General features: G+C 42.1%; 1 protein-coding gene across 1 annotated transcript in view; it reads left to right on the forward strand.

Moving 5' to 3' along the window:
* The window catches only part of CSNK1G1 (casein kinase 1 gamma 1), a 165,813-nt gene extending 153,157 nt beyond the window's left edge, over positions 1-12,656 (forward strand). Inside the window, exons 12-13 of the mRNA XM_021713741.1 lie at positions 8,962-9,068; positions 12,629-12,656. Coding sequence (XP_021569416.1) covers positions 8,962-9,068; positions 12,629-12,656 — 135 coding nt within the window. The remainder of the gene's footprint in view (positions 1-8,961; positions 9,069-12,628) is intronic.
* Positions 12,657-13,159: the final 503 nt, after the last annotated feature.

The following is a 13,159-nucleotide window of genomic DNA, read 5'->3' on the forward strand; positions in this document are numbered from 1 at the left end:
CCCAGCAGGTCAAGGCTGCGGTGGCCGGGAGCGGCCACTGCACTCCAGTCTGGACGACAGAGTGAGACTCCAACTCAAAATAAATAAAGTTTAAAAGGTAATTATAAACTCCAAGGACATTACGAAATTGTACAGAGACCGGGCTTGGTGGCTCAACCTGTAATCCCAGCACTTTGGGAGGCCAAGACGAGTAGATTGCCTGAGCCCACAGTTTTGAGACCAGCCCCGGGCACCTTGGCGGGACCTTGTCTCTACAAAAAAAAAAAAAAAAAATTAACTGAGTGTGGTAGTGTGTGCCTGTTGTTCCAGCTACTTAGAAGGGTGAGACAGAAGGATCACCAGAACCCAGCAGGTTGACGCTATGTTGACTGAGAGTGTGCCACTGCATTCCAGCCTGGGCAACAGAGTGAAATTCCAACTCAGAATAAAAAGAAATACAAATATGATTTTTTTTGCCTATCACCTGGAAAATATTTATAAGTTTAGCAATATTAGCCTATTCATCTACTATTATTAATTACAGCTATTTTGGAGGGTAAATTGGCAACATGTTAAAATCGTAAATATCTATACTTTTTTTCTTTGAGTTGGAGTCTCACTTTGTTGCCCAGGCTAGAGTGCAGTAGCATGCTCATGACCACCACACCCTTGACCTGCTGGGCTCAGGCAATCCTTCCATCTCAGCCTTCCAAATAACTGGAACTACAGGTGTGTGCCAACACACCTGGCTAGAATCTACACTTTTGATTCAGTGATATATACCTAAAAATATATGTTCTAGAACAGTGCTGGCCAAGGAAAATGAATCACATTTGTAATTTTAAATTTTGTAGTCATCTTATTAAAAAAGAAACGAGTTAGGCCAGGCATGGTGACTCACTTGTAGTTCTAGCACTTTGGGAGGCTGAAGTGGGAGGACTGCTTGAGCCCAGGGATTCAAGACCAACCTAGGCAACATAGCAAGACCTCGTCGTTACAAATAATAAAAAATTAGCCAGGTATGGTGGCACACACTTGTAGTCTCAGCTACTCCATAGACTGAGGCGAAAAGATCATCTGAGCTCAGGAAGTAGAGGCTGCACTGAGCTGTGATCGTGCCACTGCACTTCAGCCTAGGCGACAGAATGAGAACCTGACTCAAAATGAAACAAAGAAAGAATAAAAGTGATACTAATTTTAATAACTAATTTTGATACTATTTTATTTAACCCATATATAAAAAATATTTTATTTTTTCATTTATTTATTTTTTGAAGGGGGTGTCTCACACTGGAGTGCAGTGGCACAATCATGGCTCACCGCAGGCTCAAGCTCCTAGCCTCAGGTGGTCCTTTCACCTCAGCCTCCTGAGTAGCTAGGAATGCAGACACACTCCCTCACACCCAGCTAAATTTTTTATTTTGTGTAGAGAGACGCTCTCACTATGTTGCCTAGGCTGGTCTCGAACTCCTGGACTCAAGCAGTCCTCCCACCTCAGCCTCCCAAAGTACCGCAGCCAGCCTAAAATATTTTAATATGTAGTTAATATAAAAACATCAATGAGATATTTTAACTTCTCCTTTTTTTTTTTTTTTTTTTTTTTTTTTTTTCCTTGAGTTAGAGTCTCACTCTGTCGCCCAGACTGGAGTGCAGTGGCCGCTCCCGGCCACCGCAGCCTCGACCTGCTGGGCTCCGGCGATCCTTCTACCTCAGCCTTCCGAGTAGCCGGAATTACAGGCATGCGCTACCATGCCCGGCTGGTTTTTTGATTTATTGTAGAGATGAGGTCTCGTCAAGTTGCCCAGGCGGGTCTCGAACCCGCGGGCTCAGGCAGTCCACTCACCTCAGCCTCCCAAAGGCGCGGGATTACAGGCTGAGCCACCGAGCCCGGCAACTTCTCCTTTTTTTAAGCTAAGTCTTTGAGATCTGGTGTGTATTTTACACTTGTGCCACATGTGGCTAGTAGCTACTGTAATGAATAGTGCAGTTTTAACATGTTTATTCCCAGCTACTTTATAATACCAGAAAATCAGAGGCAACTAAATGTTCCTTAGTTCAGCACTAACTAAACAAATGTGATGCCTTCATACAGTTGAGAGCTAGATTTCTGAGTGTTACGGAAAAATGTCCAAGATATATTATGAACAAAACAGGGTATGTGTGTATGTGAGATCACATAGACATGCTAGTGCGTGCAGAGAAAAAAATAAAACCATGTAGAGTAGTAGTTACAATAATTTTTAAAAGGAAAAACACCACCTCATAGTGAGACATATCTGTTCAGTTTATTCTACAAGAGAGTAATTCTACTCATTTATTTTACCTAGACCATGAGGCCTCATTTGGAAAGTGTTTACTACTGTCCTCTACAGGATGTTGTTTTTGCATTAGAGTTGGAGCCAATAGAAGTGTCTCAGCAGCATTTTTGAATCATGCAACCTCCCTCTACTCACTATGAGCTCAGTTCTTCTGGCTTCCTCAGCACTTGGATAGAGGACAGGCATTGCACTGTGTATCTAATAGTATGTTCAGCTCCGCTGCTTCTCATTGCATCTGCCTCTTTGAGCTTATACTGTTTTTAAGCCACAATTTTTCTAAAATTGTAAAGATTATGCTTTGTTTTTTAAATTGGAGTCTCACCCGTGCTGGAGTGCAGTGGCACACTCATGGCCACCAGAGCCTCAACCTGCCGAACTCAGGTGATCCTTAAGCCTCAACCTTCCAAGTAGCTGGAACCATGGAATCATAGGTGTGCGCTGCCACGCCTAGCTAATTTTTTTTTTTTTTTTTTACTGTAGAGACAAAGTCTCACCAAGTTGCCCAGGCTGATCTCAAACCTCTGGACTCAGGCAGTCCTCTTGCCTCCACCTCCCAAAGTACTGGGATTATAGGCATGAGCCACCAAGCCTGGCTAAAATTATGCTTTTTGTAAACAAAATCAGGAAATACCTTTCAAGTACAACAAATGTCTATGTATTTTTCAGTTGTCTTGCCTCCCAGAGGTAATGTAGTAAAATCATGCTTGACTTAACCTGGATGACTACAGACACTATGACCCTGAGAGAAATTACAGAATGCTGAGATGAGAAAAGTTTGCTTTGGTAAGACACATGGAGACTCTTCTTCTAACCTATTTAATGGACAGACCTCCGTGGTTCTCATCCTTCCAGTACTTCCACACATCTCTTACATGTAAAAGGCCTAAATTCAAAAAGATAATGTATTTTTTTTCCTTTCAAAAAGATTACTCTAAATTTGTTTAAATTAAAATATATAGGGAATTTCTAGAAATCTCCAGGACCAAGCAAGGACATAAGACTTAAGAATCACATATCGGCTGGGCTCTGTGGCTCAGCCTGTAATCCCAGCACTTTGGGAGGCTGAGGCAAGTGGATGCTTGAGCCAATGGATTCAAGACCATCCCGGGCAACTTGGTGAGACCTCGTCTCTACAATAAATTTTTTTAAAAATTAGCCAGGCATGGTAGGGTGTGCCTGTAGTTCTGGCTACTTGGAAGACCGAGGTGGAACGATCGCCAGAGCCCAGCAGGTCGATACTGGAGATACTGTGAGTGTACCATGGCACTTGCGCCTGGGCAATGGAGTGAGACTCCAACTCAAAACAGACAAACAAACAAACAAACAAACAAAAAAGAGTGACATATCAGCTAAAGTACCGTTTTATTTGGTACACAGCTCTGAGTTTTCCTCACAATGACATTTTGAAAAATAGGACCAGCCAGACGCGGTGGCTCACGCCTGTAATTGCAACAGAAGAGAGAGGGTTGCCTGAGTCCAGGAGTCAGAAACCAGTCTGAGCAACTTGATGAGAACTCGTCTCTACAATAAATCAAAAATTTAGTCTGACATGCTAGCACACGCCTTTAGTTCCAGGTACTTGGAAGGCTGAGGCAGAAGGATCACCTGTGCCCAGCAGGTCGAGGCTGTGGTGACTGGGAGCATGCCACTGCAGTCCAGCCTGGGTGACAGAGTGAGACTACGACTCAAAAAAAAGAAAAGGAAAAATAGGATTAATAATTCAAATATTTGAGACTTCTAAAAGGACTATTACTAATAATGTCTAAAGGTTAAAATAATGCTTGGCCTTAGTCTTTCTCATAGGTAGTCTTTCCAATAAGATAGTTACTACTATAGACTTGTGTGATAAAGCTAGAGTAATATGGGATTAATTTTAATACTGATTAAAGCAAAATAAATGTCAATATTTCAAGCATGCAAATTAAGCTTATTTTTTACTTTTATTTATTTTTATTTATTTATTTTTTGAGTTGGAGTCTGACTCTGTTGCCCAGACTGGAGTGCAGTGGCCGCTTCCGGCCACCACAGCCTCGACCTGCTGGGCTCCAGCGATCCTTCCACCTCAACCTTCCGAGTAGCCGGAATTACAGATGCACACTACCATGCCCGGCTGATTTTTGATTTATTGTAGAGATGAGGTCTCGCCAAGTTGCCCAGGTGGGTCTCGAACCCGCGGGCTCAGGCAATCCACTCACTTCAGCCTCCCAAAGGTGTGGGATTACAGGCTGAGCCACAAGCCTGGCTTTTTTACTGTTTTAAATGTCAATAATTTACTACATTCATAAGCTTCTTTACAGTTTTTCAAATATCTTTCCTAGACATCATGATATTTAACTGCTGTGGTAACTATGAAGTAGGTAGGACTAAGGTCATTGACCCTGTCTTACAGAATTAGAAAACAGGGCTCACAGAGGATGTCAGGGATAGGACAAGTCCTGGAATCCAGCTCTTCTGTCACTTACACCATGTTTGTTCTACTGCACATCCAGACATTTAATGGTTTGACAAACTAAACCTCCAGCCTGAAATAATTAAGTGGATGCTATAAAAGCATCACTTTGTAGTCACTGCGACCCATGTGTGTTTTTGGTATAGTTAAATTTAAGGGTAGAGTAATAGAGGTAAGGGGCCAGGTGCAGTGGCTCATGTCTGTAATCTCAGCACATTGGGAAGCTGAAGTGAGAGGATAGCTTGAGCCCAGGAGTTCAAAAACCTTTTTAAGCCACATAGCAAGACTTCATCTCTACAAACAAACAAAAAATCAAAAAATTAGCCAAGCATGGTAACACACACCTGTAGTCCCAGCTACTCTGGAGGCTGAGGCAAAAGGATTGCCTAAGCCAAGGAGGTCGAGGCTATATCATGCCACTGCTCTCCAGCCTGGGCAACAGAGTGAGATTCCAACTCCAAAAAAAAAAAAAAAAAAAAAATGGAGGTGTAAGGTTCCCATTTGTGCCTGATTTATTTGAGACCAGATGCTCATTGATACAGACAAGATGTCTAGTCTGTAAAAAGGGGATAACCTCTTCTTCCTTAGATTGCTCAAGGACATTACTTTTGGCCCAAGTGGCAATTCATAGCGAGGAGAAATTAGCAAGTATGAGACATGTGAAACGCTGTGAGCAGGCACCATGACCCAAAGTCATCAGGTAATTCTCAGCACTGATGCTTACTAATGCTTCATTCATGTCAAGAAGCCAAGACATGCTACTTAACGTTTTATCTAGTTCCTGAATTATTCATTAAGAAACTTACTATTTCTCCTGTAACTCTTGTGCTCAAAGAATGAACTTACCAGTTATTCTAGTGTGCAGCCAGAATACGTCCACAAGAAAAAAAATGTAGGACTGAGGAAATTAACAGGATTAGAGTGAGAAGCTGTGGCTTTCCAATCTATATATCTTCTTTCTTCAACTTTTGTTTTTACTGATTTTTTTTCCCCAAATTTTATTTTGAAATTTTCAAATTTACAGAGAAATGGGGAGAGAAATGTGATAAATCCATATATACAGATATATATGGATTCATTATATGTGTGTGTGTGTGTGTGTGTGTGTGTGTGTGTATATATATATAAAAAACCTAGATTAACAAACAATTAAGATTTTGCTGCATTTACTTTAATTCTTTGTGTGAGAGTGTATTTGCTTGTCAAACCATAGAAAGTAAGTTGCAGACATAATTACACTTTATTCCAAAATATGTCAGCCTGCATTTCCTAAGAACAAAGACATTATCTCATGTAATCAGTAATACCATAGTCATGTCTAAGAAAATTAGTTTCACAATCCCTAATATATAGTTTGTATCGCATTTCCTCTAATTTTAGTTGTCCCCAAAAATTAATATTGTAATGTAATCTAAAAAAAGTCTTCAAAAAATATTATTTTTAAGAGTCCAAACTAGTTGTCCTGTAGAATATTACACATTTTAGATTTGTGTAATTATTTCATCATGATTAGGTTTATGTAAAACTTTACATTTTTCAGCAAGAATACTGTGTGATATAGAGCTTATTATATCATGGCAGGGGATAAAAAAGGTCAGGTTGATCCACTAATCAGAGATGCTAAATTTGATCAAGTCCAAATTTAATGTACAGTTTTTCACAAACCATACAGTATTTTTTTTATTTGTTTGTCTTTGCTTTTTGAGTCAGGGTCTTACTCTGTCACCCAGGCTGGAGTGCAGTGGCATGATCACAGCTTACCTCTGGACTCAGGTGATCCTCCTGCTTCAGCCTCCTGAATAGCTGGCACTACAGGCAGGCACCACCTCAAATGGCTAATTTTTAAAAAAAAATTTTGTAGAAACAGGGTCTTGCTGTGTTGCCTAGGCTGGACTTGAACTCCTGGGCTCAAGCGATCCTCCTGCCTGGGATTCCCAAGTGCTGAGATTACAGGTGTGAGGCATTGCACCTGGCCTAGCATTGTTTTAATTTTTTTAAAAGTAATAATTAATTAGAACAATAATTATTTCTGGTTTAGAAATAATGGCGGATGTAGAGTGCTAGTAAGTAATATTCACTCTGTCTGCCACACAGATTACTTGTGCTAAACATTTTCTCCCACCTTACTTTTTAGGACTATTCAGGAAATTTTTGCAGATTAACCTCTGATAAGGACCAGAGCTAGAAGCAGATAAGGATAAATAATAATGACTCATGGAGGGAGAATAGCAGTAAGATATACACTAATGGAGTCATTAACATGTATGGGCTAAGCACTTTCTGTGGATTGTCTGCACAGTTAACCCCATTAGGTAAGCAGATATAGATGGGGTAGCTCAGGCACAGAAAGAATGATGAGGATCTTGCCCAGGGACCCACTGCAAGTTGGTGAAGCTGGGGTTCAAACCCAGGGCTGCCTAACTCTAGAGCTGAATTCATATGCTATGCTGCCTCCATTATTTGTCCCAGATATTGTACCACTCTCATACATTTTCTTGTATAATTCTTTCATCAACCCATAAGAAAGTCTCAAGTAAATGAAGTTACTTACCCCAAATCATATGATATCTGAACCATTTATCCTATTTTGTGGTTCTCTCCCATGTTTCAGCCGAAGGCCTTTAAGAGCAGAGTGGTTTGTCCAGCAGCGGGGTCCCTTTTCCCACTGCCCAGCACCCACATAAACAGGAATCATGTGCTGGAAATGAAACCAGGTGGCAGAAGCAGCTACACAAGCAAGAGAAGCCTGATCGGGTCCACATTAACCAGATGACAGGAGTGAGAACCTTCACTTATATTTCGGGGACCTTCAGTGAAAAATGGGATGAAAATGAACCTGAAATAAAGGCCATTGAAATAAGCCTGGTTTTCCAAGGAAACGTGTTTCCTTACCGTCTTCCCTAACATCAGAGAGAATGTGGCAGTTTTGTGAGTTGAGTAACTTCAAACCAGTGGTCAAAGCCATGAAAAAATTACTGAAGGAAAGTGTGATTGTTTATAGTTTCTGATGCCCACTATTGGTTTCAATTTTAGAATTTTCTTTAGGGCGGGTGAAGTGGCTCACACCTATAATCCCAGCACTTTGGGAGGCCAAGATTAGAGGATTGCCTGAGCCCACAGGTTTGAGATCAGCCTGGACAACTTGGCAAGACCTCATCTCTACAATAAAATGTTAAAAAATCAGCCAGGCATGGTGGCACGTGCCTGTAGTTCCAGCTACTTGGAAGGATGAGGCGTAAGGATCGCCGGAGCCCAGCAGGTTGAGGCTGCAGTGGCTGGGAGCATGCCACTGCTCTCCAGCCTGGGTGACAGTGGAGACTCCAACTGAAAAAAAAAAAATTTTTTTTCTTTAAACATCATCACTGAGTCTCTATAATTATAGCATAACAAACTCAGAGGAGCAGAATTTACCCAAGAAAGCAAAGTGATTTTACCTTTAGAAATTAGCTATGCAGGCCAGGCTCAGTGGCTCACGCCTATAATCCTAGCACTTTGGGAGGCTGAGGTGAGAGGATTGCCTAAGCCCACGGGTTCAAGACCAGCCTGGGCAACTTGACAAGACTTCATCTCTACAATAAATCAAAAGTTAGCTGGGCATGGTGGCGGCACATGCCTATAGTTCCAGCTACTTGGAAGGCTGAGGCAGAAGGATCATCTGAGCCCAGCAAGTTGAAGCTGTGGTAGCCATGAGCATGCCACTGCACTCCAGCCTGTGTGACAGAGTGCGACTCTGACTCAAAAAAAAAAAAAAAATGACCTATTTAGCTATTTTTAGCTTAATAAAGTACTGTATGCATTTTTGCAATATGAAAGAATCTATATGTTTAGGACAAACTTCCCTCATGGAAATCCACAGACTAACTCTTTACCTTAGTCAAGTTATTGCTTAGTATTTCTATCTGTAAAAAGACCTATAGCCAAGGTTTTTTGTGGAGATTACATTTACACACACTGTTGTAGCAGAGTTTCTGACAGAGTAAGTGCTCAGTGTGGAGGTTGTTATTATCATTATATGATTGTTTCATTGAGTATAGTGTTCTCACATGATATGAGTTTGGGAACCTTCCATAAACTGGCTCCTTAACCCAGGAAAACAAACATTCCAGACACTGGCTAGTCCCTAAACTAGATACCAGGTCTTTCTTAGTGACCTCTGGCACCACCAGGAGGCCTCTATTGCTATGGTGCCTGTCACACTCTGTCTTTCTGTTTCAGGTGGTTAGCTCAACCAATGGAGAGCTGAATGTCGATGACCCCACAGGAGCCCACTCCAATGCACCAATCACAGCTCATGCCGAGGTGGAGGTAGTGGAGGAAGCTAAGTACGTTCGTCTTTCAACGGGGGCTCTTAAATCATGGTTGAAAAATATTTTCTGTCTCTTCCTTTCTGTGTGCTGCTCATATCAGACTGGATTCCTCATGCTTGTATCCATAGCTTTCTTCCTTTGACTGTTTCATGTTTTGCATGGTACCTTAAACCTGCTGCTGCCCTTTAACTGTGATTTCAGGGAAGACAGTCACATTTTTCTACTCCCCATGGGGCAAAAGACATAAACTAAAAGGATCATGCTGACTGGATTTTGTGGCTCAGCCTGTTATCCTAGCACTTTGGGAGGCCAAGGCAAATGGATTGCCTGAGCCCACGGTTCAAGACCAGCCTGGGCAACTTGGTGAGATCTTGTCTCTTCAATGAATAAAAAAAAAAATTAGCCAGGCATGGTAGCGCACGCCTGTTGTTCTGACTACTTGGAAGCTAAGGCAGAAAGATCTCCAGAGCCCAGCAGGTCGATGCTGGGATGGCGGTGAGTGTGCTACTGCACTCCAACCTGCATGACAGAGTGAGACTCCAACTCAAAAAAAAAAAAGTATCATGCTGTCAGGTTTACAACAGATAATAGTCATGAGCCTTTTGGGGCCATGGAGCTTCTTGCTCCCTATAGGATACAGAGAAAACTCTGCTGTTCAGTCATGGGCCATACTGAACAGCATTTGATTTCTAGTTGTGGGCTGACAATTGAGTATACAGCCCTGGAACAAGGATTTCAGGGCTATATTGTTCAAATGATTCTGGATTCAAGATTCAGGCAAGAAAAATTTGCACCTGTGAGTTGAGAGTGTTTTGGGAAGGATGGGAAGTCATGCTAATCCCAAGAGGGTGAGGAGGTTGCCTCCGTGCCCTTTTCTGCTTCTCTTGCATGTATATGTCTTGCCCTGCCCATATCACCAGCCTTTGGTGCTTTCTGCATGGTCTGTGTTTAAACTCTTAGAATCTGGGTTGGAAGGTGAAATAATCACTGATTCTGCTGCAGAAACAACATTTCTACTACTGCCTTCCCGATTTTTCCCCATCCCAAATTCAGATCCAGATTTAAACTCCACAAAGACGTCAGGCAGGGAGAGGTAGACATATGAGTCAGTAAGTGCTACTAACCCTGATGTAGATGACCTTTCTTATAAACCCTTTGAGAACATTCAGCATATCCTAGTGTCTTAATCTTACATATTTATAGTGGTATTGTGCCCTAAGTGATCTCGTGAGCCCCCAAGTAGCCTAAATACCAGCCAGGACTCAATTACACCTCTGGCTGTAAGTTAGTAAAAGGCCAGCTGAGACTTGCATTCTTCCGCTTTCCAGTTACACTTTGCATGGTTGCCCTCCTGCATGTTACCCCTCAAGAGGTCCTTTCCTTGAAAAGTCAGAGCTTGAAGATTCCTACCCAACAGATAAAAAGTCATTGAGGATGATGTGGGGACTCTGTCCTTTGAGTTCCTGCTGACTGTAGGCAACTTCGGGAGCTCTTCTCTAGGCTTAGATAGATGCTGATAGATGGCTGGTTATACCAGGAGGAGACCATTTAGTCAGGAAACTGCTCTCTAGCTTTAGGGGCTTTGAGATGTTAATGGTACTCACTGTTTTTGATTCCATGATGAAAACTACATTCTCTTAAATAAACAACCTTGGCTGTACTTCAGAATCAACCTTGGCTGTACTTCAGAGTCACCTAGGGCATGTTAGAAAATACAAATGTCTGAATCTGGCCCCAGAGATTCTGATTTAATTTACTGAGGTATAATCTGAGCATCAACAATTTTAAAAGTTCAGCTAATTTTAATGTGTAGCCCACGTTGGAAGGTACAGTGCTCATCATGGTCTGATTCAAACATTGTCTGGGCTTATAAGATGGCAGTACGCATTCCCAGCCCCACCCCACTTCCACTTCACCTTTGTGGCTAATGCTTTGAAGGCTTGAAGTTTAGCTCTGGATTTAGTAGTATGCTTTGAATTTCAGGATCTGATGGGCTTTAGTCTTCTGATATGCCCTAGACAGGTTTATCTTTTGAACCCATTCATCTCATTCCATTTTTGGTAAATGTGTAATCTAATTGTGTATGTGAATGTGGTGTTGGTGTCCTGTGTGTGAAATAGGGGCCTATTCATACAAAGAGATTTTAATCTGTGCCGGTATCATCTAAATTACTTCTAGAATATTAAGAGAGTTTAAAGTCTTCCCATTTAGCAAAAAGGACCACTGTGCCTCTTTGCTGCCAGGTCCAGGCTTGGACCTTCTGAAAGTTGTGAAAACAGAGGGCAGCAATTGTATCTGACCAAATGTCATCTGAAAATTCAGGGCTTAAGACTTCTTGTGGTTTCATGAGCTACCAATCCATCTTGCCCAGAGAACTGTCAGGGCTCAGCCATGTATTATTCTTTTTGGTCTTCTGTGTATGTTGGGGTAAAGAGGGGGTAGCTGTGTATGCACCTGCTTCATCATTTCCATGGGAGGAAGTCACAGCTAGAGAATCACAAGGTGTTCCAAACTTGCCCTCACTGCACACAACTGCGATGCCATTTGTTCATGCTGCCTGCTGAGGGGCATAGGAGCTGAGGCCTAGATTGAGACTCAACTCGGTATGTTCTGGGGAGACGACATGAAACCTTCACTTACAAGCTTTTGATTTTGGATCCCTCACCCAACTTGTTTTGTGTAAAGGTTGAAAGAAGTAACAAGGTCTTGAGTTTTTTTCTATGTACAAAATAAACCTCTGATTTCCCTTTTTCTCTAACTGCAGGACTCAGGTCCTTGTTTAAGTAAAGTTGGAAAGGTAGTGAGGGCAGGCAGCTTTTTGACTGATTTTTGTTATCGTAAGAACACTTACGATAACAAAAAAGAACACTTACTATAACAAAATAGTAAGGAATTTTTGGTTATCCAGATGTTAGCAATAACCTGACAAATGTGAACTTCATTCCTCCTGAGGATTAAGAGTGGAATTTAGGCCCCCTCTGTGGTAGTTATACCTTAATCCAGAGAAGTGACCCTCCTCCCTCTGATTCATCTTCCAATATGATAAACTAAGTGTCTCATAAACCTTTTTCTCCCTCTCTAGAGGAAGAGCTAACTGCTAGTGACTTTGATTAAGCGTGTTGGACTTATACAAAGGCCAGGGACTTCTTTTTCCCTCGTAATTGAGAGGTTAGATTAATATTGCATAATAAGGCTTCATGTGGGAAATAGAATGGCTCACCTTTGGTATTTGGATGAGTTCTTACAGGAAGGGTCATTTGCTCTTTCCCCTGCTGCCTTCCTAGAAGTTACTCAGGAAAGCTCGTCCTGGGACTCACATTGGCTCTTTCTGTTTTGCCTTACCCCTGAGATCTAGTTCCCACCTTGATACTTCTGTTGGGTCCTGCCTTCTCCACTTTAATGTGGGGACCATGTGGCCTAAGCCTACTCACCCTACTTTGACAGAGGAAGAAACTAAACACAGACACATACTGCATGTTTGCATGACTCACAGGGAGTTGCTTCCATCTCACCTCTGTGGACTAATATCTTTCTCTTTCTTCCTTTCTGTGTTTTTCTCTTTACATATTCTGTAGCTGCCTGAAAATGCTCAACCTGTGGTGAGTCCCTCTCTCCAGTCCACATGCAAGGGGAGCGGACCAGACTAGGCTGGGATTGGCAAAGTCAAACAAAATACCTTAGCAGTATTGAATGGCTTCCATATGACTCCTTGTACCATAACCACCCAGACTGGGCAACTAGACCCACAAGGTGGGGAAGGGCAGGCCTACACCCAGGAATCAATCTGTTCCTCCTTTCCTTCCAACTCACCTAATTGCTGCCTCCTCCTGCCAAAACAGTATCTCACAGTATCCAAAGTTATCTTTCTACTTTTAGCTGAGTAAATTTTCTCCTGAATTAATATTGTTATAGCCTCACTGCTATAACAATCAAGTCAAAACAATCAAGAGTCAAATATTGCCGGGCTCGGTGGCTCAGCCTGTAATCCCACGCCTTTGGGAGGCTGAGGTGAGTGGATTGCCTGAGCCCGCGGGTTCGAGACCTGCCTGGGCAGCGAGACCTCATCTCTACAATAAATCAAAAAATCAGCCGGGTGTGGTAGCGCA

The sequence above is a fragment of the Carlito syrichta genome, unplaced genomic scaffold (assembly GCF_000164805.1).
Source record: "Carlito syrichta isolate Samal-C Ts95f unplaced genomic scaffold, Tarsius_syrichta-2.0.1 Scaffold304708, whole genome shotgun sequence".
NCBI classification, from domain to species: domain Eukaryota; kingdom Metazoa; phylum Chordata; class Mammalia; order Primates; family Tarsiidae; genus Carlito; species Carlito syrichta.